The sequence below is a fragment of the Miniopterus schreibersii genome (genome assembly GCF_964146895.1).
Source record: "Miniopterus schreibersii genome assembly, chromosome: 9".
NCBI lineage: Eukaryota > Metazoa > Chordata > Mammalia > Chiroptera > Miniopteridae > Miniopterus > Miniopterus schreibersii.
Genome location: NC_138118.1, coordinates 22,014,152 through 22,041,816, shown reverse-complemented (window position 1 = coordinate 22,041,816; position 27,665 = coordinate 22,014,152). Strand labels below are relative to the sequence as shown.

General features: G+C 37.7%; 1 protein-coding gene across 4 annotated transcripts in view; it reads left to right on the top strand.

Annotated features, from left to right (window-relative positions):
- The first annotated feature begins 275 nt into the window (after window positions 1–275).
- Window positions 276–27,665, top strand: part of PTPRZ1 (protein tyrosine phosphatase receptor type Z1) — a 168,546-nt gene continuing 141,156 nt past the window's right edge. For all 4 annotated transcript variants that reach the window (XM_081147669.1, XM_081147668.1, XM_081147667.1 and 1 more), the window contains exon 1: window positions 276–689. In XM_081147669.1, coding sequence (XP_081003795.1) covers window positions 632–689 — 58 coding nt within the window. In that variant the 5' untranslated portion in view covers window positions 276–631. The remainder of the gene's footprint in view (window positions 690–27,665) is intronic.

The window sequence follows — 27,665 nt, the reverse complement described above, 5'->3', positions numbered from 1 at the left end:
TCCTAAACCCCTGCGGATTCCGCTAACTCCAGGACAGGAAAGCCCCTGTCAGGGGCGGGGACGGGGGATGTCGCCCTGCGAATCTCTACATGGGAGCAGGGACCCTGAGCTACACCCGCGGCCCTCAGCCCCCCCACGCGCGACCCCTGCGGGAGGCTGGCTCCCGGCGCCGCGGCGCTGCGCCCCCGCCCCGCCCCCGCCCCGGCCCCGGCCCCGCCCCCGTCGTGCGGCCGCGCGCCCAGCCCGGCCCAGCGCGCACCCGCCCAGGCGCCGCCGCGCTCCGAGCGCTCAGACCGGTCGCGGCAGCCCGCGGAGACCCACTCCCGCCCGCCCGCCCGCGGACATGCGCCTGGGCTAGTGGCTCCCGTTCCCACGAGCACTGCACGCGTCCTTCTCTCGATCTCGATCATTTCTCCCTCTCTCCCCCTCTCTCTCCCTCTCTCCTTCTCTCTCTCCTTCTCCCTCTCTCTCTACCTCTTTCTCACACACACAGACACACACATACACACACACTCTCACATCAATCTATACATCTATACGCTGGAGGAGAAAACATTTCCTTCACGTCTCCTCCCTCTGCACCCGGAGAAGCTGAGCAGCTGCGTGGCGGGCGCCCCCGGATCGTCTGGAAATGCGAATCCTAACGCGCTTCCTCGCTTGCATTCAGCTGCTCTGCGTTTGCCGCCTGGGTAAGTGATGAGACCTCGGGGGTTTCCCGTCGGGATCCTTTGGGGCACGGGCGGGGGTATTTCGGAGCGTTAGGTACTCGCCGCCGCCCCCATCTAGCACGGAGGAAAGAGGGACGGTGCGCTCGGACCCCACGGGGTGTGCGCGGCGTGGGAGAGCGCGCCCCCTCGCCGCCTCTCGCCTCCGCCGCCTTCCGCCCGCTCGCGGGGGTTCGTGCTCCCACCCGCGCGGAAAGACGGGCGGTCACTGCCCTGCCCGCACAGCTCCTCTCCCGCCTGTCTTGCGAAGTGTGGGAAGAGCCTGTTCGGTACACAGAAAAAGATAAATACAACCAGAGAAACAGCCACGGTGCGGGGCTGCATACTACATCGCGTTTTTGCTGTTAAATTCATGCTACGGATGTTATGGGCTTGAATGAAAAATACACGTGTCTGATGCGCATCTCTCACACACACACACACACACACACACACTCACACACACACTCATACAATTCCTGAAAGGTAGTAACAGGAACAAGCACCAACCTGACTTTTCAGTGTTTTTAGTACTTTTTATTTAGTCACATGCAAGTTTAGGCAGTTTATAAAAAAAAAGTTTCAATTAAAATTTCTGTCAACGTTCTTCCACTGGTGCCAAAGATAGAGGAGAGCTGCAGGTTGATGTATTTATTCATGGATTCATCTTTCACCCACCACCTTTTAGGTTACACATGTAATACTGAAATTGCATTCAGAAGTAGCCAGTTAGAGTGACCAGCACAGCTGAACAAGTTCAAGTGTTCTGGTCATTTTCCAGAAGAATTGTAAGATTGGATTTTTGCATTTTATTAAAGAAATGTCTTTTTTTCCTTTAGGAGGATTTCCTATTACAATGACTGTAATAGATATGGAGGCACACACCTGAAAGTTGGAACATCTACCTACATTTATAAGTGCACCTACTCATTTTAGAGGATAACAGGGTTTTGTTCTGTTTTGATTTTAGGAAGTTCATAACAAAGTAGATATTAATCTACATTTTCTTTCAATAGATGGCACTGCTCTTGGCACAGTCATCTTTACAAAAAGAAATCATTTCATTGCAAACATGGAGATAATTTTCAATAAATAGAACACCCCCCTCCCCCATACATGGACATAATTTAAATCCCAAAAGCTTTGTGGAAGTACTCAAGGGTGATATGATGCACACAGCGACTTTTAAGACTTGCAGGGGATTCTGGTCCTGGTTTTCTCTAACATCATGCAGTTGATTCTGGATAGGGGAAGACATTTTTTGAAAGTGTTGTGATCATCAGATACACACCTGTTGAATTTACATTTCCATTGTAGATCTGTTTTAACAACAAAGCCAAATTGCCTTGATACTTAGATTATTATTCAAAGTAAATCTCACTGTAGTATAGAAATAAATCAGAGAAAACTGCTTTGTATGCCTTCCAAACCACATTCCCTGAATATGTGACGATTTTTTTATTAATTGAGGTATAATTCGCATGGCATACAATTCATCTTTTTAAAGTCTACAGTTCAGTAGTTTTTGGTGTTTTCACAAAGTGATGCAACCATCACCACTAATATAGGACATTTTAATCACCCCCAAAATAAACTCCATTAACAGTCATTCCTCATTCTCTTGACCCCAGCTCTATCAACCTCTAATCTATTATTTCTTCTATAGATTTGCCTATTATGAGCATTTCATTTAAATGAAGTCATATAATATGTGGCCTTTGGTGTCTGGCTTCATTCACCTAGCATAATATTTTCAAGATTCATCCATGTTGTAGCCTGTATCAGTACTTCATCCCTTTTTGTGGCTGAATGATAGCCCATTCCAATATGCTGCATTTTGCAGTTTCTCAATAAAGCATTATTTGTAACTTGTTTTTGCTCATTTAGATTTTAGTTTATTGGATATTTTCTTTAACGCTTTGATGATGTTAAATTTAGTTGTAAAGGATTTAATTAATTGTTTAAGAGTATCACAAGTTTATGTGATGATGTTGAATGCTAGCCTGTATTAAAACTCAAATTGTGTGGGGTGGTTTTTTTGTTGTTGTTTTTTTTTTTTGAGACTGGCAGTTGACTCCTTTATTACCCTTTCTCCATTTTAAAAAAGTTGGCCTTTTACAGTGTTGCCTACAGGCTGACCTAGGGGCCTTGGTAACCTCAAATCTGATAAGTATCTTGATCTTAAGGCAGCACATTTTGAAAAACTGAGGCACATTATCTACAAATAAAAAATTCAGCCTCCACTTCAATTATCTTTCCCTTAACACCTGCTCTAGTATTCATGGATGTGTTTATTACTCATCTTCGGTACCCCTGAAGCCAACAAGAGGCCTGGTGCATCTAACAGTTGCTCAGGAGAGGTCTGCCTACTGAGACTTGCTGTGCAGGGTGACAGCTCCGGGACAATTTGAATGTTAGGCTGCCATTCTTATCATTATCTGTAACCATTTATAGAATTCACTACCTGTTCATTATTAACAATTAAGACTATCTTAATAACCTTATAACTTTTTGTCCAAAATGTCCTGATGTTTTGAATGAACATATAGACCAATTACTTCTTCCAAATAACTTCAAAACAGAAAAAAATCTCATAAGATTATTTGGACTGAAACAAATTCTTTCAAAATTACTACTAGAGACTAAAGAGGAACGTATGGGTTTTCTTTGGGTGGGGGGTGTTAAATATATTGTGACAATTCTGGACAATTCTACCTGGACAATTCTGTGAAGATTGGCCTGAGGCCTCAACTGTTTTTGCCAACTAGCTAGATCACACTTCTCAAATTTTAGTGTGCATCAGAATCACCAGAAAAAAATCTTTAAAACACAGATTTCAGGGCCCACCCTGACAAGTTTCTGATTCAGTATGTCCAGAGTGGGACCTGTGAATCTCCACATCTAACAGATTCCCAGGATATGCTGATACTATGGTCCAGGTCCCCACTTTGACAACTACTGAGCTAGTTTGAAATGTAAATATTAGCATAATCTCTGGATTATTAACAAGTTTTTACTGTGATTTGATTTCTGATACCTGACTTAATATTATTTTTTTTTAAATCACATGAGTAATACAACATTTAATGTTATTTAGCCAAAGGAGATTCTTAATAAGAGAGGCAGAACTTAAAGATGACTCCAGGATAATTCCCTGAGTGAATTTGAACCTTCTCTAAAATAATTGAGAGCTTTTCTACTAGGTGGAGAACTAATGTGATGACTGTATGACTCTAATTATTATTTAATCTTGACCCACTGAACAAGTAATAGGAAAAACTGCAGTGGCTTTCCTGTAAGGAAGCTTAACTGTGAGTCATAGAGGAGAGGTAGCTGTTTTAAAAGATTTTAAGGAGTGCTCGCTTCGGCAGCACATATACTAAAAGTTTTTAAGGAATAGTTCCTTTGAACTAGTGAGAATTCAGGATCGTTGAATTGAGTTACACCCCTGCAAGATACACAAAATTTAAAAGTTTAAATATTATTGTTAAAGGGGGAGTGGGGGCTAGGTAGAGGTGAACAAGGGGCAGGGGAGGGAAATGGGGACATCCGTAATAGTGTCAACATTAAAATTAAGTTAAAAAATAAATATTATTGTTAAATATATAATGAATCAGATTCTGAACTTTTAAGTCATGTTTTACTGCTGTAAGGGCCACATTAACTATAAATTATACCCAATTCCTCTGCAAGGATTAATTGCTTAGTTTGTCTTGAATATGAAGTCGGTGGAACCCAGTTTGTTGTGACTTGCAGCTCGGTCTGTTTAGACTCTGAAAACAAATTGTAACCAGGAATAGAAAATATTTATGTTCCCCCTGAAATAATAACTAATTTCCATTTAGAAAATTAATTACTTTTGATTTTAAGACTAGCAATTAAAAAAAAAAGATCTCTCTTTTCTTTTTACATAGACTATGTTTATTACACTCAGGGAAATTTGCCAGGATAAATTATTTCATTGATAAATTCTTTTATGCTCTCATGCCTGCACTTGAGATTTGGGAACTTGCTTAAAATTTTATGTTATGGGAATTTTGCTTCTGGAAAAAATTCAGTTTTTTCTGGAAGTATAAGCTGAGTTTCTCTGTTCCCCTTACTCTAAAGAGATTGCAGTTATGTCTAACCTGGTAACTGTGCTTGATCACCCACTTGCCAACTGTTCAGCCTGTAGAATGGAAATGAAACCCCCTCATTCAGGACCAGAGGACCTCAGAGGAAGGGCTCAAGTAAGAAGATGAGCTTGTATTTTATTTCTATTTACCATCCACACAGTGTCTTCTGGGTGCAGACCCAGTGCTGAACATTCTATATTTTTTTTTCTCATTTCATTCTCCCCAAATCCCTTTGAGGTAGGTGTTTTCATTTTACACATTTTATTTGATTATTATTATTGTTTTTTAATCCTCACCAGAGGATATTTTTTCCACTTCTGTACAGAGAGAGTGGATTGGGGGGGGGAGGGGGGGGAGAGAGAGAGAGAGAGAGAGAGAGAGAGAGAGAGAGAGAGAGAGAGAGAGAAAGAGAAAGGTATCAGTGTGAGAGAGACACATCAATTGGTTGCCTCTTAAACACCTGCAACCGAATGTGCCCTTGGCCAGAATCAAACCCAGGACCCTTCAGTCCTGAGGCTGATGCTCTAACCACTGAGAAAAACCAGCTAGGACCATTTTACAGGAGAGAAAACTGAGATACAAAGAAGTCAACTGACTTACCTAACATCACACAGCCTGTCTCAGCCTATATGTTCCTTGTGACTCCCAAGCTTGAGTCTCTTCTCCTTTCATTCCCAGGAGGTCACTTTGCTACTAGAACTTACTAGCAGGCTCCATATGAGATGTGACACTGCATTTCCATTCCCATTGCTTTCAGAGGATCTCCATTCATGACCTTTCCCATGTGCTCCCTCCAATGTTACTTTTTTTACCTCTTTTTTTTTTTTTTTTTAAATGAAAACATTTAGCAATCATTGTGATCCAGATATAGAACATTCCCAGACATACTATTTTAACTATTTTCCTTACATGCTTACTAAGTGCTAGACACCTGGTTGGCACTCATGGGTAGGCACTCATGATTGAGCAGTGCATAAATATACAGAGTCCTAAAACTCATGGTGCCTACAATCCAGCTGATCTGATTCAATCCCTACATTGAAAGCCTTTAAATCTCACTTTTAAGATACTTTGTTTAGTACTAGTTGAGAATAACAGTCTTTCCCAAATATCTCTTAGTATGTTAAATAACTTTCAAATATTTTAGTATGTTTCCCACTTCATCATGAAGGCCAATGGTGAAAGTCAGAGCCAATTTAAAGAAGACATGCATATGCTTCAATTGTTCTTAACTGTTAATGTCTTATTGGAAGTAATCTCTAGCAGCAACTTCAGGTTACAAAAGGAAACCAGTTTTTATCTGTGTTTTTAATTGTTCAGAGACATATATAACATACTGTATAGGCATTAAGGGAAAAATTAGTTTATCATATTGCACAATCCTAAAGCACTTATATTTTAGAACTGTGCTGTCCAATACCATAGCCACTAAGCATATGTGGCTATTTCAGTTTAAATTTATTAAAATAAATTAACTCAGTTTCTCAATCGCTTTTCAGGTGCTGAGTGGCCATATGTGGCTCACAGCTATCACATGGGGCAGCACAGATAATAGAAAATTTCCATCACTGTAGAAAGTCTATTGGGCAGCACTATTTTAGAGTGAAAAAATCTGATAAAGTATTGCTAGTATTTTTTCATAGTATTGATTGATAGAACTGAAGAGAAGTTGTCAACTCAACTAGAAAAACTTCTAAGGCCATTAAAATTATTTGAAGTGCTGATGTACGTGGGTTATTATTGGACTGTGTTGTGTCAGTCGTACAAAAATCACAGAGACATTCTGGTGGCCTTAGGTAGAGCATTAATAGTGAAGACAGTTCAGTGGCCATTTTGTGGCCTTTAGAGACTGGTATTAAGGGGAGAGATTAGCTATTAGTTCAGGAGTGAGTGCTCTGTTCCCACAGCACATTATCCATGATTTATTTTAGCAGTCACTGTATAATTTTGCAGTGTATCTCTCTATCCCCCCTCTAGACTAGCTGAAATAAGACAGTATTTCATTCATCCTTGGATTTAGTATTCTTGGACTTAGAACCTATAGTAGGTACTTAATAAATATTTAAAGTACAGGTCATAGAGAAAAAGAACTGTGAAGGTTCTTAGACAGCAGTAGCTATTTGCTGTTGAAATGGGCCCATTTCATCTGACCTTTCCTTTTTTTGATTCTGATCCCAAGTGAAGAGTTAGGTCACTATTTACCTTGAGCCATCAATCTTTAATGCCACTTCTGGCACCAAATCTTCACATTCTTTGATTCTCCCAGAAAGGCACATAAGCATCACTTAGATCCATACACTACCTGTGTCTTAAAAATAGAGCTCCCATGAGAGACACTGCATGAGAGGTAATCAGTTTTAGAAGAGGTCATAAGAGTGGAGCCCCGTGATGGGACCAGTGTCCTGATAAGAAGAGAAAGAGAGACTAGAGCCTTCTTTCTCTCTACGATGTGAGGATACAGTGAGAAAGTTGTCTCTAATCCCGGGAGAGAGACCCCACTATCCTTATCCAGAATCAGATATGCCAGCCCCTTGATCTTGGACTTCTCATTCTCCAGAACTGAGAGAAATAAATGTCTGGTGTTTGAGCCACATAGCTTATGGTATTTTGTTTTAGCAGCCTGAACTCACTGATACACCTTTGGAACTTTAAAACATACTGATGTCTGGGCCGCACCCTGGATCAAATTCATGTGTGAGTATAGGGCCCAGACATAGATATTTTCTTAAAATTCCCCAGGTGATTAAAGAATACAGCCAGGGTTTAAAAACCATGAATCTAGGTTAACCTTGTGATACTACTAATCTTAGTTTATTTTTCTTAAGTAGAAATATTGGCAAGTTTCATGCTATCCTAAAACAAAACTAGTGCCACAGAACAAAGGCTTTGGAAAACTTCCCATCCCTCTCTCCTCTTCTTAAGGCAGTTTCAGTGTCATAGTAACCCTAGAAGGAGGAGTGTGGACTATAGTGGCTGACCTCATAGGCTTTGTTAGCCAGAGGAACTTCAGGAGGCCAGACAATCTTGGAGTTGGTCCAAAGATTCAAGTTTATCAGCAGGTGGATGGATAACTGAACCAGTCGCTGAGATGGGAGTCCCAAGTACTAGGGCACGGGCACATAATATATTAAGTTTTGTCAGTGACACATGTTTTTGCTTGCTATTTGTTCGTCTTGTTTATTTTCTTTCTCCATGCGTAAGTTGTTAGAATCAGACTTGTTGTTTTTGGTTATGTAATAGATATAAGATATAGCTATATTTTCTATTTCAGCAATTGATTTGTGTATATTTCTTAAAATAACATTTTCATATTTATCAAGTCTAGGCTATTTGTTTTTATTACATTTGAAAAGCACTAATAGCTTCATTTAAAAGTTAATGGAAAACTTTTTCAGATGGTCCAAATAACTATTTTAATATCCTTAATCATTAATGGTGAAGATACAAGCACAAGTCAATTCAGTGAGTCTTTATTGAGCATCTGCCTTATGATAAATATTTCTCTAGAGAGAATATTCCTCTAGTTGGTTTGCTAAGCTTTTGCAAGAGAGAGACCCATCCATAAATAGCTCTTATACATAGCAGAGTTTGCAGAATATGAAGGTGTGAGCTGTGTGGTAATGCAAGTTGAATTCACCTCTGAGAAGGTTTCCAGGAGGAGACAGGGTTGGGTGTAGACCCTGCAGTGTGGGTATGTAGGACTTGAGGAGGGAAGGGCATTAATTTCAAAAAGGATGGCATACACAGAAGCACTGAATGGGAAAGAGAGTGTGGTGTTTGGAAAGAAGAAAAAACTGGGAGGGGTGTGTCTTAGTGGAAAAATGTCAAATAATAGGTAGGATTTCTAATGGCTTATTGAAGAGTTTGGAGTTTGGAATTTGTCCAGTATATAATGGAGAACTATTGAAGAATTTTGAGCAGCAGAATGACTTCAGTAGATCTCTGTATTTTAGAGCAATAACTCAAGAGTACAGTATAGGGTGGACTGGAGCAGAGTGAGACTGGGAATCAGGAATATCAGTTAAAAGTCTGTTTCACTGTGGCAGTCAGAGTGGAAATTTGATAGGGCATTTGGAGGTATAATAATGCTGTACTTTTTATATAATACCTTAATGTTTAATAAGTCCTCAAATACATTACTCATTTGATATAAGTGTATTTGGTATAGTTGCTATGACTTGGAGCCATCCTCTGAAGAGTGAGCCATTGGTGGTCCTCAAGGGCATGTCTTTCCTGGAGAGGTGAAGATGTGGCAAAGACCACACAGTGTCAGAGAAATATCAGGGAAGGAAAAGTGGAGGCAGCAAATGCATACAATACTACAGAAGATGATAATTGGAAAGGAAGAAAATAATAGAGAGAAATAGAGTATTATAGTTGGAAGACTGCTTGCTTATTGAATGGTAGAACTCCAAGTTTGTTACCACAAGATGTAGGAGTTGAAGCTGAACTTTTCCTCTGAACTGATTAACTCAGTGCCTTGAGAAGAAATAAGAAGAAATGCTGCTGCTTAAAATGATCTATTTTTTATCTATTTTAGTAGAGACTATAGTCACAACTCAACATTTAAAAAGCTTCCCCCTCCCAAGGATGGGAAACACTTGAGTATAGTCAGAGTATCAGGCTAATTTTATTAATTTTTATCAAAACTATTTACTTCATCACATTTAAAATTATTTTATTTGTTATTTTTAAAATAATCACAGGTATTAATGTGATATTTCAGTCAGCTATCTGCCACACTGCTTGAAGGCTATCTACGACATAAACTAGTATCTTTGTAATTGCTTGCAACTCGTGTTTTGCATAAAAACAGTGCAATAGAAAATAACCCATAGAATAGGCTTCTAAGAATTTGTTTTTAAGTTGACTTTAGCAATTTTTTCCTTCTAACTCATGAAAATGTGATAGGATTTTATCTACTGTATGTCACAGTATACATTAAGGATACATGAAGTGGTAAATTAATGAATTAAGTGGTAAATTAATAAAAAAATAATTAAGTTTAGGAAGGGGTTAAAGTAGCAGCTGTCAAGAATAGATGTGCAAGTATATTTTTCCTTGTGTAATGAAGACATGTATCTATATTGTGCTATAGAAGAGTTGGATGCAAGAATTTTGTATTTGAGGAGTATGGATGAATGGGTTCTTCAAGAGTAATACTTGGTTATGATAAAGTTTCCCTTGATGGCTTACAGAATAAGGAAATGACACATAATATGTGTATCTAACATATTTATATAAGTATTTTGTATATAAATATGTATATATATATGTTACATATATATGCATATATACACACAATAAATAAATAAGGATATATATGTTTTCTGCTTCTCAAAATTGATATGGCCTTATTTTGAGCATTATAAGATTACATCCTTTAGAAAAATGATTAAGATTAATGGTAGGAATTATCCTGGATATTTGAAGCCTGTTTTTTTCCTGCCTCCAACATAAAGAAAGGAGAAGAAGGTCTGCTTCTTCCTGTGACCTGAATATAGCTCTGTCCCTCTCCAGAGGGGTTGAGTCCAGTTGAGATCAATAGAACTCATTTCATCAGATCTTCATTGAACAACTACTGTTTGCCTAGTATTGTGCTGGACTTTAATAGTTTTTTTTTTTCTCTATGAGGAGTTAATTTTGTTACAGATATAAAGTGAACCCTGGTGGGAGCATACCAGAATAGAGAATAATGAAATAAATGTTAGATTATATGAATCAGATTTTGTCTGTAGAAAGTCATAAAAAGGACAGACAAATAAAGATGTGAATTCATTTTAAAAATATCTCTGTGAGCGTATGAGCAGCACTTTCTCCTTTTGAACATGGAACATTTACTGTTTCATTTAATAATTTAAGCATCTTTTGTGCCTCCTCCCTTATTTTTTCTATATAAAGAAACAAAAAGATAAGGTTGTATTTATTACTCATTTCAGATTACTCACCCAAAGAGAAGCTTGAATACAGACGTTGGTAGGGTTTTGCCTGTCTATTCTGAAATGCATTTAGTTCTCCTAAATACCCTACCACATTGAAAATAATAGTGTAAGTAGCAAAATATATAAATGAAATGTTAGTTAAAACATTCATCTTGTATGTCTTGTTCAACACCTGCTGCCAAGGAAATGTCATATAATTTCCACAGTTATGTCTATCCCAATTAAAAGTTTAAATTTTGGTGGGGAGAGTGACTGGGGAGGGGGAAGGAAAGGGGGGGGAACGGGTCATTGGGGAGAATAAGGGACATCTGTAATACTTTAAACAAAAATAAAAACTTAGAAAATAAATAAATAAATAAATAAATAAATAAATAAATAAATAAATAAAAACACACACACAAAAAAAATTTTGGTGGTGGCAGATTATGTTTTGTGACAAAGGCAAACTCCTGGTGCTAAGATTTCAAAGAATGGGTTCATATACCTATGATTCTTAGCTAAAAGTTTATCAAAATGGGGCAAGAATTTTGGACATAGGTGTCAATGCTGTCTGCAAAATTGATTCCTGGAAAGAAACACAGAGAATGAAATCACTTTTAATTAGCCAAGAATGGCTAGTACATGTTGCCCTTAAATCCTTTAAGACACAGCACAATCCGGGCATCATCCATCCCACAAGAGAGTATCCCTCTTGCCTGTGATTCCAATTTATTTTCTTCATTTAATCTTCCATTACATCTTAGCTATTTAGTATTCTTGGCAGAAGAAATCAAGAAAACACAAGATGCTTCTTTGTTCCTCAGTTTATTCACAATCTTATATTAACCCCTCCTTCCCCTCAAAATGATAAAACACCCATCATAAAAAAAAATAAAAAATAAAAAAAATCCCGTTCCCTGTTTGATGGGAGCTTTTCAAGGTGGTGGCTCTCTCTCCTCTTCCTCTCCTCCTCCTCTTCCTCCCCCTCCTTCACATTTTTTAATTAGAGTCCTACAAGATCTGTCATTAAAAATAAAAAATAAAACAACTGTTCATTTTTACAAACATAATGAGCTGTTAAGTTGCATCAGACTCAATGGCATTCAGGCAAATGAAGATAATATTTAGCCAAATAATCTCTCTGGTAATGATAAGAGTGTATAAACCCTTTTACCCCGAGACAGGTTAGGTCTTCTCTAACTGCCGACAGAAAGTGTATGTCCATGCAGTGAGTTTTCCCTATGAATACATGGGGAGTTCTGGCTTTTTAAATGTGAGGCTCTGAGACTGTAGTACACAGTTTTCTGGAGATTTTTTTGGGGGGGGGTGATTGCATTATTGGAGGAAATTCACTGAAAACAGGTCATCAAGCAAAGATTGATATAGACTTTTGTGCGGAAGTAATTGTGCTTGTTTGTTTCATTCTGCTATAGTCCAAAATGCCAGACTATGCAGTTTCAGTGAGAAAATGTGTTCACATTTATCCCAGTTAATATTTGTAGGCTGGAAGGTGCTGTCCCACTGATTGGACCTCTCAAGATCCTTATATGTTAGTCAGTAATAATGAATGAAGAGTTTTTTGCATATTACATATCTTATTACTCAGTCATCTATAAATCCCAGATACGCATCTATTAGTTGATCAAAACACAGCTGGAAATTTCCATTGCACTAAATGCCAAACACACACATACAGAACCCACATACCCACACACAGATCCATGAAAATAGCAACCTATGCATCCCCTATTAACCTAGGAAATTCTGTTAGCCTAGGCAACCAACCTGTTCTCTTTCCATAATGTAAAAAGTTCAATAAACATGCTATAGTCATTACTGACCTAATGTAAATTATTGTTTGTCTAAGGCCAGTGTTAAAAAGCTTTTGGCAAGTTTGTAGCGACAGATATTGGTATGCTTTTCCTTTTACATAGTGTTTTTCTGTAATTCTCAGAAAGAAATTCTTCAGCAACAGACTTCAGTAATGAAACGCAATAGAGGAATAAGGTCTCCATCCATGTAAACTATTTAGAAAATATTAGATGGAATTTTGTGTTGTTTCTACTCATTATTGAGAAGGACCCATAGGTTCATGTAACTCTTAATGTCATATGTTGCTCTTACCAGGGCATTCAAAGTGCTTCAAACCTAAACTCTGGCTACCTATCCAGCTTGACTTGACTCTCGATACTTGTGCCCCTTCACTTTGGCTCAAGCTTTTCTTTTTTCTTTGGTGGCCTGTGGCCCCTTGCATTCCTAGTTATCTTTCATGTCCACTGTAAAACTTTCTCTAACACATCACTTTTCCCTGCCACAAAGAGGGAAATATCACTCATGCTGCATTTCACTTGTATGCATATCTATCACCCTTGAAAGAGTCTTGTCTCAAGAGATACAAGCCCTGGGCTGTAAAGACCCCTGGTCCATAAAGTTGGTGCTCAATAAGTACTTGTGACATAAATCAACAAATGAAATTCCTTCCAAAGAAGTCACTTTAAAAGCAGAAAATACAATAGGACCCATCTAGTCAAATATTAAATATCACCACCACCTCATTTGGCATGCTCTTTAGCAGAGTAGAAACTTGGGATTACATTCCCAGCGTTCAGAATTAAAATTCAGTTCACCCTCAAAGTCACTCAATCCCTCTTATTTTTAAAAAAAGTAAACTAAAAGTAGGTCAATCAAGTCACATTCTCATTTTAACAAACCCAAGAGTCTATATAGATTTTTAACTGAATTGGCATACTCTCATGGACCATTTTCTAAGGGCTTTTCCTCTTGGCATTCAGACTTTTAAGAAAGAAAATTAAGTGATTGGAATAGAGTACAATAGTGAATGCAGAAGAAGGGAAGAAAGATGACTGTGGCCAGAAACATGAGAGAAAGAGCACTATAAGTTTCTTTATTCTAAGTAGCGGTGGGAGAATCTACTTGTTGGCCTGCACAGCGGATGCGCCATTTTTGTGGCTAAGTTTTCCCTATGTTTCCTGTCAAGCCAGGGTTTAAATGAAACAAAAAGATACCGGATCCTTGTCGCTAACACCTCCTCATCCCTCCAGTGCCAGCCAAGAGCATTTCTCTTAGTTCTTTTATCCTGTTTTTAACCAAGAACAAGATCTGAGATACGTGAGATCCTGTTTGATTCAAGTGTGGAGAAAGCACTGTAGATTTTATAGCCACTGGTTACCTGTTGCTGTCAATAGCTGTATTGTCTGCATTTTATCATGTATCCAGTGCTTTAAAATTTTTGAACAGAGTAAGTTTTAGATTTGTAGAGGTAAAGCTATTTTCCTTGGAAAAGAGAGACAGTGTTCCTGATACCTTAAAGTCTCAAAAACTGTGAGAATAGCAGAGTTATGCCCTGACCTGCTTGGGGGGCTATGAGGGACATTCTAAAACCAAGTTTTGTGACAAGAATCTTGAGTTTCTTTTCTTTGGGCTGCTGACCTGGTTTACAGTGTAGCTGGAGGGTCCACCATAAAACATGTAAAATATGAAGAGATTATGAAAAAATAGATTGATTAAAACAAAATTCTATCAAGATGAGGCAAATGTTTAATGAAATATTATAGAAGTCAGTGTTCTGTTCAATAAAAATAGTTTAAATATTTTTGAAACTAATAGGCAAATAGGAATTATTTGCAGACCTCTGTAACTTCCCAGTTCTGCAAACAACAATGATAAGGGAATTGAATTCAGGAAAACTTGTCCTGGTTACACTAGGATAAAGGACCCTCTAAAACACATAATCACTCATACTGAAAAAAACTGGTCATTATTTTTAACTTAATGTTAATTATACTGTTAGTAATAGTTGATTTAAGAAATTATTTTAAATGTTTGTTTTAATATGTCCAGAACAAAATGTAAGCATTATAATTTAAGAAATACAAAATTAAGAGAAAACAAAACATCTGATGAAAATAATTGCAATGCTCAGATATTTAATTAAAAGACACTGAAAAGGAAAGTACTTATTGAAATAGTGATGCTTGATAGACTATTAGGTTATTGAAAGTTTAAAAAGCTATTTTTTATATAATACCTAGAAGCAGCAGTATTTGGTCTGATGAAGAATTAGCAAATAGATGTAAGCAATGATTAAGGTTCCTATGGGACTTACTTTGGGAAAATCAGGTTTTAAAACAGTTATGTAAGGAATGAATTAGATTATCAAAGTTTTAAAATTATGAGCACAGAGAAGAATTGGGTGAATTTAACATTAATTTGTAAGAGATGCAATATTTTCATCCTGCTGTTTAAAGAGACTTTTGTGATTTTAGCTCATGAGTTAAGCATTCAGTATCAGAAGCCTCACATAAAATTCAGTCAATATGGTTACGGTCCTTTGGAGGTAATATTAATCATAAAGTTATGCGTAGCCTATGTTTCTGGAAAAGCTTACTATGACTTCAGAAGTTTTTGATAAGAAATTATCTTTTTTGCAGAAGCAGAAGGGACAACATAATATTGGGAAATGTAGTAAGAGTTCTGTGGGTGGCTTTGGAAGAACTTCTTCCCACCCTGAAGTGGGCTCTGCGTGAACGCTTACAGCTAAAAGTTACATCTTTAACAACAGAACTTTATTTTTTGCATTATATCTATTCATAACTAAAATGTTGGTATTTTCTTTTCAGTTATTAGCTTAATGTATAATACAAGTTGATCAGTAAATGTGGTTAAAATAACGAGTGTTTCTTATCATGCTATTAGTTCTGCCATTAGAAAGAAATCCTCTTGGCTTCTGCCCCATTTCTCTCCTCCCATTTTCAGCTAAACTTCTGGAAAGTGTTTTCTACACTCATCATCTCCATTTGCTCTCCTCCTGTTTGCTTCTGAACCCCACTCTAAACAGGCTTCTGTTTCCGCCACTCCAAAAAACTGTCCTCATCAATCTCACCAGTGCCCTCAAGATTGCTGCATCCAATAGTCAATGTTCTTGGTCCTCATTTTATTGACCTACAAGTAGCTTTTGAAAATTGTCACTTTGTCTTTTTGGCAAGGCTTTGCTCGTGTGACTTTCAGAACCCCACTCTTCGCCTGGTTTTCCTGGCCGTCTCACTGGACACCTACTTCCCTGGCTACCTCAATCGCTTTTGCTGGTTCCTTCTCATCTCCCACCTTCTGAACATTGGAGGCCCCACGGCTAACTCCTGGGGCCACTTCTCTTCTCTGTCTACACTGCTTGCATGGTTCTTTCATCCCTATATTCTCTGAATGGGTAACTCCCAAATTTACATCTCTAGACTAGACTCTTACCTGAACTCCAGAGCAATATATGCTACTTCCTACTTAGGTATTTAATATACCTCTCAAACTTGACGTGTCCAAAATTGATCTGCTCTTCCTCCAGCCCCATTCCTACTTCCAGTGTCTTCTTTACCTCAGTAAGTAATTTCACTCTTTCTGTTGTTCAGGCCAAAATTCTTGAAGTCGTCGTTGATTCTCCCTTCTCTCTCACAACCCACATTTACTCCATCAGCAAGCATCCCCCAGATTGTATTTTCTTACGATCTGCAACCACTGCTACTGTGTGTCTGAGCCTCCATCATCTCTTACTGGGATTATTGCCCTACCTTCCCAGGGTCTCCCTGCTTTGCCTCATAAATCAGCCGGGTGATCTTGCTCAAATGTAAGTTACATAGTGTCATTCCCCAAATTTCCTGACTCACTCAGAATAAAAGACAAAATCTCTATAGTTTTTATCAAGCCCTGAATGATCTGGCTTCCTATGAGTAGTTAAGCTCAAAGGATTCAAAATTTTAATGCAAATTTTTGATTGTGTGGCTGTTTTGCCCTTAACCCCCACATTGTACGCAGGTCAGATGCACTTCTCTCATCGCCTCCCCTGCCCTCACTCCTGTTCTAGACTTGAGGCCTCCTTGCTGCTCCTGAGTCGCTGAGGCACTTTCTCCTCCAGGTTGTGTTTTTGCCATTCCCTCCATTTAAATCTTCTTCTATAATCTTTATGATCCACTGCTCACCCCCTTAGATTTTTGTTCAATGTTACTTTTTAAGGCAAACTTTCCTGGACATCCTATTGAAATTATGAGCCTCTCTCTCCCCCAAATGCCCTCTGTCCCCCTCTATTTATTTTTCTCCTTGGTACTTATCACTTGTATGCATTTTTCATTACACTGTTCTCTATCTCTCCCTGTTAAAACCTAAGTCCCATGAGGGTTTGTGGCTTTTTTCACCTCCTAGCCCCAGACCCCAGCACAGTGCCTGGCACAGAGTAGTGCTCAGTGAATATTTGTAGAATAAATAAGTAACTGAAAATGCCCCCCTCCTTTTTGTTTGATTTTGCTTGAATTGTATGTTGGGTGATAGCACTGTTTCTCTCTTTGGTTTGCATTGTCATAGATGTTCTAAGCTCTCCTCATATTTTTGACATTTCATGTAACTTTTCATTAAATGACCCTTGCAAACATCATACAGTCAATTTTTGGCTTTATCTGAAATCATAATGTATTTTTTCAACATTTTCCCTTCATGTCATGTTATTTCAATTCATATTTTTGCATCCTAGCTGTTTTACATATTCTCTAGTTTTTGCCTTATGCACTGTCTAGTCTTTGCATTTATCTTTTCCTGGGTCATACTTTTAATTCCTATTTGATTTTAACAAGTAGAAGGCTTTAAAATGTTTTTCTCCATCAAGAGAGAAGTTCCTTTGATTCTTTCACAATAGCAGACATGAAATACATTACCCACCATCAACCTTTTTTCATTCCACCAACCAGCTTCCTCCAACTTCTCTGTTCTGTTACTTGGTATTGTAAATATGGATGTATTATTTTAAATACAGAACATTGTGATTGTTACTATTTTTTACATTTTCTCTGGACATTCATAATTAGTTCAGCAACCAGCTCTGTAAAATACATCTGGATAACTTTTTATGCCTTAGAGCTTACATTTGGTTGTTCTATATCATAATTTTATCATTCTTGGCTTCTTCCCTGAAGTAATTGTTTAAAGAAGACTTAGGTGACTTGTTTTCTGTATCAAAACATAAATGTTAAAATCCTCTTCTTCTTCACAATCAAAACCTGGATGACCTAAAATTTTTCATCACAACCTTTTTTCTTACAAAGTATTTGGGCTCTGCTTTTTAATATTATGGCACTTGGTGTTACTAAAAAAAGAGTGAAAAGATCCACCCAAGGGCACTCCTTTTCTGCTAGAACTGGCATATTTAATGGCTGCAAAAAGAAGGCAAGCTTGGTGAGAGTGGAGCAGTATCCTGGTTTCTTCAAAACCCAGTGCCTGCCTGGTAAAGGAAGGGACACACACTTCTGATTGGTGGAGACATTAGAACTACAGAATGTATTGACTTGTTCTCCATAGTCAAAATAATTAAATGCATTAAAAATTATGTATTTGCAACTATAATATTTAACATGAACATTTCACAAGTATTAAATTTGGATTTTCTATTTTAATATTTAAAGGGCAAAGGCATTCTGGCTGATATATTGTAGAGTTCTACAAGCATTACTCATACATATACCCATATATGTGTGTGTGTGTGTATTTCATGCAGTGACTTTTTAAAAAAATCCTCACCTGAGGATATGCTTATTGATGAGAGAGAGAGAGAGAGAGAGAGAGAGAGAGGGAAAATATCTATGTGAAAGAGAATCATCAATTGGTTGCTTCCCATACATGCCCCAAATGGGGATCGAACCCACAACATTTTTGGTGTACTGGAGGGTGCTCCAAGCAAGCCACCCAGCCAAGGGCCCATGCAGTGACTTTTAAGAAAACAACCTAATCTTTCTGATAAAGCATTAAGGATTTTCCAAATAAAGATAATAATTTAATACTTTAAAAAATATAAATATATAGCATTTTCTGCATGATAGTGGGTTTCCTTGTTCTTTAGAAAATTCTTTTTCATGATTATAAGATTGTTATTGCAGATATTCAGAAATTCAACTCAAAATTACATCAGAGATAAATATTTTTAACATTTTAGTTTATCTCTTCCATGACACTTTTCTAAGTATCTACACACAAAGGGAGGGGGGGAGTAGTGGGGAGGGGGGGCAGGAAGAGAGAGAGAGAGAGGGGGGTATATATTTTTAACAAAGATTTCCCTGTACAAATGGTATAGTGATCTAACTTTTGAACTTAAAATATAGTGAATACTTTGCTGTGTCATGAAACATTTTGATTTTAAATTGCTGAATTAGTTACAAATGGCTTGATTGCATGTTGAGACCCCAAATGACTGTGTGTCTCAAGCCCGAATCAAGTTTATTTCTCTTCTGCTTGTCAGTCCAGATTGACAGAGTGTTCTGCAAAGTCAACGGTGATAGTCCTTTCACCTTGTTGTTCCACCGCCTCTGGGGTATTATCCTCCTCACTGTGTCCCTGATGACTCACAACTATGTCAGCGGGAGGGTAGATAGGGGAATGGCGTGACCTACATTTTCATGTCTCATTGAAGTTATAATGCTGAAGTTGTACTTAGCACTTTGCCAGAACTTATCCATGTGTCCACAAGGAAAATTAGAAAATTTAGAGAATGCTCTGGACAGCCAGGTGGCCAGCTGAACATCTGTTACTGTAGAAGAAGGGGAGAATGGGGCAATTAACAGTCACTGTCAAATAGTATTTCATTAAACTATGTGCTAATCAGTGTCATGCTGTATTCACAGTGTATTAATGAACATCTTCATACTTCCATATCTGTTTCCTTATAAAATTAGCTTTTTAAAGATGGCAAGATTTTCTGAATATTTGCCAGGTGCCAGGTAGTATGCTAATATTTTATTTGTGTTTTCTCCACTAAATATAATAGCCTAAATAGGTACTTACTCTTCTTGATTCTCACTCAGGGATAGGGCTGAGGAAGTCAAGGCATAAGTCTTCTTTAGAAGGCTCAGAGGATTAAATAAGAAAGTCTTAAATAGCATTGTCACATACACAGGCCTAATAAATGGCTAGTTAACATGAGATTCAGGTCCAGGTCTATCTGACTTCCAAGTCCTACTTCCTACTACCTAATCATTATTTTAGGGTAAATCACTAGAAGAAAAGTTTCTGCCACAAAGGTATGGGTATGTCTAAGGCTGTTGATTCCTTTTGTCAAACTACCCTATGGAAAGCAGATCCCAGTGGGCACTCCCATCGGTAGTGTACAGGAGGGTCCCTTTGCCATTTAAGTATGTAAGAGCCAAAAAATTAAAATAATGAGCACCCACTCTTAGTTTGCATTTAACTTACATTTATTAATAAATAATGGCATTAAACATTTATACCCATATTTATTATTATTTGTGTTTCTTTTGTTGTGAATAACCTTTTGTACAAATCACTTGCATTGAGATATTTTTCTTTTATTTAGATATTATTAGATCTCTTTTCTTAAGCATATATGCTTCAAATTTCACCCCAGGTGCTTGGATTTTGATATAGTTTATTGGATTTGGGGGAAGATATATTGTTTATGTTCATGGTTTTTTTTTTATATGTAGCTTTTTGGGATTTATCACTCTGAAAGTCAATCAATTTTAAAAGTGAAAGATAGCCTAAATGTCATGATAGTTAACTCTTGCATGAAAGGATCACCCTCATTTAAAAAATAATAATAATCCCTTTCCTAGGGTGTGGAGGACTAGAGTGAAATATATCCTTGGATGGCTTTCATTTTTATAAATTGATTGTCTCTTTTATTTAAGTATCTTTAGTTATTTTGAGATCCAAATGCTTAAAAAAGATATGTTGTTTATCTTCTAAAACAGAGGAGGCAGTGATGGTTTAGGGTGCAAAAAATAGGCATTGGCTTAAAACAAGTCTGGCTGTGACCCTAATGAGAAAAATAAATAAGACCCGTCTCTCCTCTGTTCTCTTCTAGTCATGTTTTTCCCCAACCAGGTCCTGCAGGTGTGGGATAAACATAGTTATATATTTTTTTGAAGACAGATATTGGATTTTAGTCATTTTAAGAAAATGGGGACACCTAGGAGGTTGAGAGTGTTGGATGGGATTGATCCCGTAGCTGCTTGGAATTCTTGCAGACCACTTGTGCAAAAATAGCAATGCTCCTTTTTTATAAAAACATATTGATTGAGGGAGACATAAAACAATGTTATTTTAGAGGAAGTGTGAACAAAGGTGAGAGTAGAGATTTTTATACATTCCATGTTGTGGTGAAAGCTCACAGTAGAAAGTTGTTTTATAATCATTGCTACACTTTGATGAATCTTCTGGTGTTACACACTATTGATCTCAGAAATAAGACATCTTTGTCTTAAAGGATCATTTGAGAGTCTTTGTGATGATTCAGATTGGCCTTATGAGGAAAGGATATAAAAGGAACTGACAACCCACAGTCTGTGCCCCAAACAGTTTAAGAAAATAATTTTCAATGAAATACAAAAGACCTGGTCTTTCAGACACTCAGGCAGATCTCAAAGAAAAAGAAGTTTAGCTTAGCATCTTTCCCCCTCCTTTTATTTACTTACTTATTTTTTATCTATTTATTTATTTTATTACATTTTACTTTCAATATTATTTTGTGTTGGTTTCAAGCATAATGGTTAGAAAATCATGTACTTTACAAATATTCCCCCCAACATTTCCAGCACCGACCTGGCACCATGCATGCTTATTGCAATATTATTGACTATGTTCCCTATGTTGTACTTTACATCCTCATGACTATTTTGTAACTGCTAACTTGTATTTTTTTTAATCCCTTTACTTCTTTCATACAAGTCCCTCAAACACCCTCCCCTCATACTACTCAACACCAAAAATAAAATAAAATATAAAATAAATAAATAATAAATAAATAATCCAATTTAAAAATGGTCAGAGGACCTGAATAAACACTTCTCCAAAGAGGGCATACAGATGGCCAATAGACATATGAAAAAAAGCTCAATGTCACTAATTGTCAGGGAGATGCAAATTTAAAACACAGTGAGATATCACCTCATGCCTGTCAGAATGGCTATCATCAGTAAATCCACAAATGGCAAGCGTTGGCCAGGATGTGGAGAAAAGGGAACCCTAATATACTTCTGGTGGGAATGCAGACTGGTGAAGCCAGTATGGATAAAAGTATTGAGGTTCCAATGGAACTGCTTTATGACCCAGTGATTCCACTTCTAGGTGCTTATCTAAAGAAACCCAAAACACTAATTCTAAAGAATATATGCACCCCTATGTTCATTGCAGCATTATTTACAATAACTAGGATATGGAAGCAACCCACATGCTCATCAACAGACGAGTGGATGAAAAAGTTGTGGGACATATGTACAATGGAATGTTATTCAGCTCCCTTCTTGATTTTTTATTCTCCCATTCTCCCCAGATACGGAATACTTCGGGCTGCATTTGGAAGGCCAGCATGCACTCTTTCTGCACCTTTTTGCCAAGTGTTCTAGGCTCCCTAATGAGTCAGCTGTTCCACCTCTTTTTTCCAATCAAATCTCCATTTCTTTATCTTGACTACTCAGTTGCATATTTCTTCACTGACTACCTAATCCATGTAATTCATGCTGGTCTGTAAATGAGCAGAATTAATAAGGACGCAGGTAGATTTTAAAAGATGAGCACATTAACACCAAAGCTTCTGTAACTGGTATAAGTATAGAGTAGATATTTTTGAAAGATTGGGACAAACAGCTCTCTTGGGTAGGATGTTTTCCACTGCTTCGTAAATATGACTTCATTCTATTTTTCCCTCCATTGATATTTTGCCATAACCTCTGGATTGGCAGTGGGTTTTTCTAATAATCATTGTTGCTTGTGTGAAGAGACACTAGCTTGGTTAATTTCTTCATTATTAATAACCATTTGTTGAGACATTCATGGTACCAGACACTTAATATTTATGGTCTCCAATAGTCTTCCTAATGCTGATAGACATTATTGTTCTTATTCATCTTTTAACTTCCTCAAAGTCTCAACTGGAAGGGAGCAGAACTAAGACTGGAACCCAAGTCTGCTGATTTCAAAGCCTCTGCTTTTAACCCCTACACTGTTCTGTAAAATTGGCTTTCCTTACAACAGTGGTAGGAGTTAAGGTTTGACATATCTTAGCACATTTCAAAGCACTAATATCTGGGGGGGGGGGAATGCAACATGATTTTTTTGAAAACCAGAATTTTGAGTTTTTTCACATTGCTACTTTTGGTTTCAGGCTTCCTGCTGCCATGGTGCTTCCAGAAATATGGACATTTGTCACTCTCATTCTTCTACCCCACTTTGTGCATTCCTTGGTTTCCAGAGCTGTCCTGTTGGTTAGCCTGACCTCTCTGTCACTCCCTATCTTAGCAGCCATGTTTCACCAAGATTCTTCCCTTTAGGTATCTAGAAAGTCTTGTTCACTTTCCCCACTGAGATGGAAACCTGAGCTACGGTGTCCTGCCTATCACTCAGCATTTTTCCACCTCGAATTGTGCACATCAACTTTCTCTGCCTTTTTCCCAAGCACCTGCAGTGAATACATTTACTGCAAGAAACACTAACTGATTGTAGTGGCAAGAAATACAAAGTAGCATGATGGTATATAAGGCAAAGTTATCGATTTCCTGAATCCATGACTCATTTCATGATTCAACTAGAGTTTTTGAGCACTTGTTATTTTCCTTAAAACTTTATGGAAGCATTGATTGCCCTAGCTCAAGTGAAAATAGTAATTTTTCCCAGTAAAGGAGAAAAGTAACATCCATTAGTGGTATATTTAAATGTTATAGTAGCAGAACATGGTGCCTGAAAATATATAGCAAGACATATGGCCCCATCTGGTGCTGAAACGATAAACTATATAAGCATTTGGAGGCATCCAGGAATATGTACAGCTCTCATAGATTTCACCCTAGTCAGTGAATTCCCTTCAGAGAAGATCTCTTTTAACCATGGAGGTATTTGACGGGTTTTCTCATGTTCTATGCATTGTGTCAGTATGAAAAGAATTTGAAAGAAATAGGACATAGATCTTTCCCCAATCCAGAAAAAAATGGTATTGTTGTGTACAGTTCAGAGGTGTCTCTGCAATTAAAGGAATATCTTTAATGTCTTTTTAGTGTGGGTAACTATAATATATATATATAATAAGTATTATCTCTGTTAAATTAAAATAGTATTTTCTGGAGCACGAGAAGCTGAAATTTGCTGTCAACCCTTCCTGTTCTTTTTTGTTTATTTTAAGAATAGTTTATTGATCTTTAGAGAGAGGAAGAGAGAGGAAGAGAGGGAAAGAAACATTGATGCAGGAGTGAAACATTGATCAGCTGCCGCATGCCTATTGGGGATCGAGCTGGCAACCCAGGCATGCGCCCTTGACTGGAAATCAAACCAGCAACCTCCTGATGCTCCAGACGATGCCCAACCAACTGAGCCACACTGGCAGGGCAGCCTTTACTTTTTTTAAAAAATATAGTGATTTTCTTCACTGCAAGAATAGTGGCAAATTCATTTATATCTCTACACTTATTTTGGGTAGCTGAAGGAGTAATCTTGAATGTATTTATTTTGAGTAAACTGACAAGTCTGACCAAGAAGTGTTGCTGAGTGCTTTGTTTTCTGCTTTATGCATCAGAACGAGGTGGATACTATTCTAAACATAAGTACATCTTGCTATAAAGAGAAGTATTTCATATAGTTATAATCTATCAAAGAGTGGGGAAGCTCTTTAAGTAGTTCAGGTTGACTAACCTCAGACGGAAAGCTAATGCAGAGTGTATATGTGAGAAGTAAAAGAAGACATGGAACAGAATAGTTAATGATGGTAGTGCATGAGGAGTTGGTAGGAAGGGACTCCGCAGAAGGAGAGCAAATCCAGCCTAATGCTTCTGTTGGTTCATTATCACCAAGCCTTGGATTATTACTGTAGTTTTAATTTTTGCAGATAAAAACTTGCCACCCCTGTTTTCTTCTCTCTTTCTTAGCTTGTCTTAACATTCAAGTCCTAGGGTATGAAGAAAAATTAGCTTCAAAGCTAAAATTCTTCCTTAGACTAAAACAACAGTGATGAGAACATATCCCTATTCTTCTTCTTTGCAAATCCTATTAGGCATTGATTGCAGTTCACGTCCCAGTTCAAATCAGTTACCTTTCTTTTCAGTCATGAACTCAAAATGTCTCTAACTTCTAATGCTTAGAGACATATTCATATATGATTTCCAGTTCTCTCAAATACATTTCTTGCATTTTTTTCTTCATTATATTCTTAATATTTTACATGTAACACTCTGAATATATGAACGATAAACTCTGCTATCTGTACAAGTTCCTATCTTGTTTTTTACATTATCAGATGTTTTGTTTTATCTTTAAAGTTACTGAAAGCTCAGATTTCCTTTGAACAGAATGATCATTTAGGAACTGGATCTAATTTCTTTCAGACTGTCTCTCTCTCAAAGAAGAAGCTTGGATCCCCGAGCTCTTGGGAGTTAGAGCTGAGGCTAGGAGACAGTGGGTGGCTGTGGTCTTGGGAAGAAGGGACACTTGTGTTTTAGGCTCAGGGAAGGGCCAGATCTGATTGGAAGGCTCTATGGCTCTGTGTAGGTCAGGCTGGGGTGGAGGAGCAGCTTTCAAAGGGAGCTTGACATATCTCCTGAGGCAGTGTCGCATGTTGTATATAGATTGAGGTGCCTTCTGTAGATTATTGGAGACCAAGCTTGGGGTATGGGACAGGAGAGAGTTTTTATAGTACAGGCAAATTCTGAAACTATCATTTATGACTCAAGCGACATAGCTGTGTAATAGCAGTAACTACTCTGCTCTCCACGGGTAAACACCAGGCCTTCATTGCTCTTGGAACAGACCCACATCCATTTCCTAAAGAAAATTCTGGCCCAGTTAATAAATACTCTCATGGCCGAAGTCTGAGCAGAGGTGAGACTACTATTCACTGAGGTACAACAGAACAAGAAGAAGTCATTGAAACCTGAGATGCAGGTGTCAAGAATTTGCATTTGGTTTTCAGAGTGAAGAGGTCAAGTTTGGGAGCTGGAAGGAAGTAAGAAACATGACCTGGGAGAGGGTAAATAGAAAGGGTAAACTGAAACTAGATGCCAAAGACACAGTCATAAATGTGAACCACGGTCAAAGCCCTGGTAACTCAGGAAACCAGTACAACCCAGAAGAGGCCTCTCAACCTTCAGAACAGAATACAAACATCACCTTATCTCTGATGCCTTTCTCACTGCCCTGAGAGGTCACTCCCTTTCTGTGAAATCATACTGTTCAGACATGTCTCTTGTTGCTAAGATTCTACGGTATGATAATTGTTTATGCATTTCTCTTCCGATTCTAGTCTGTGAACTTGGTGCCAGAAACTAGCTCACCATATGGCACATGAATGATGTTGAATTGGCAAAGAGACCTTGAGAGTCTCTTTATCTGCCTGTACAGAGAACCAACACATAGCCTTGATATATTGGCTCATTCTGGGATATAGATAAGGGTAAGTCACATTGCCCCAATCAAATCAGTGGCTCTTCCTGCCTGCTCTAAATTTTTGCATTGGTTGAAGACATAGAGATATATGGACATACCTGCAGCCAGAAGTTGAATGTATGTATTTTTAGATGAGCATTCTGATCACTGTTTGGGATACAAAATGAAGATGATGAAATCCCTGCCTGCAAGGCTTAATGCTAAGCATGATAACTACTGTTTCTTACACATGACCTGTGTGCCATTCATTGCTGTTTTCCATTTTTTATGTGATTTAACTCTAACAACAACCCTATAGGATTTGTTTTACCCATTTTACAAATATGAAGTGTAGAGAAGTCAAATAACTTTACCAACATGTAGCTAGTAAGTAGGAGAGATTGGATTAAAGTGTCTAAGCCCAAAGGAAAGGGAGGATCTTAGTAGTATTTGTCCCTATAAATGTACCCCATTTTCTTTTTTGATACCACCATGAATGGCCTTAGATTCTTAGTGATAGTGTCTCTTTCTTGAGAATGAAAGCAGCAAAGAGAACACTATTTAAGAATCCCTTCCATAATTCAGGCAAAGACATTATGCCTGCCAGTAATCTCATTTTCAAATTCACTATTTACTCAAAGTGAGAAAACAACTAAAAATAGGGATAAGGCAATGTAATGTAAAGTTCCTAAGCAATGTAATAAAAGCTCATTTTAAGTAAATAGTACTGCAAAAAAAGATGTATTTTGTTAAAATGGTTAGTGGTTGGGAGAACAGAACAGTAAGATCTTAAAATCTTTTCTATACGTTTGTATTCAACTGCATATCTGTCTAGTTCAGCCACTTCTGAAGTAGCGGAGTTTGTGGATTTTAATAGGAGCTCTTATCAAAAGTGTGGCTCAGTTGTATTGGAAAAGAGTATCCACTATAAACTGTGCATTTCTTAGTGTAATTCTCTTTGTTCTTTTTCAAGAGTGCTGGTGCATCCTTAATGTTCCTTTCTGTTTGTGTCATGTTTTAGTTTCCGCATCAGATTTCTTTTTCATCCAGCCTTTCTTGTGGGCTTTGGGTATTAGTTTTCCCTGGTCTTATAGGTCCTCTGCTCCAAAATGGATTGCATACTTCTGTAATTATTCTCTCTTTATTTCTACTACCCTTTAATTACAAGGGACAACACTTTAGGTAAGCTCTTCTTAAAAACTAGAAGCTTGAATAAATTGAGACTTTAAAATAGGTCACTAAGTAGCCATTTAGAACCTAAAATGTTCCCAATAAGCAGTTTTCAGGTTAGAATAACATAATGTATGACCCTGTAGTGATAGTGCTACTCATCTTTTTGAAATAAATGTCAGATAGATTGGGATAGTGTTAGCAAAGTGCAAATATAGAGCAAATTTTTTTTGTAGTGGAAAAAATTTATAGTGTTGAATATTTCATGGAATAGTCATTTGTACATGAGGATTTCATGGCAATTTTTTAAGGATTTGTAGGATATCAGCAGATATGTTTAGGCTTTA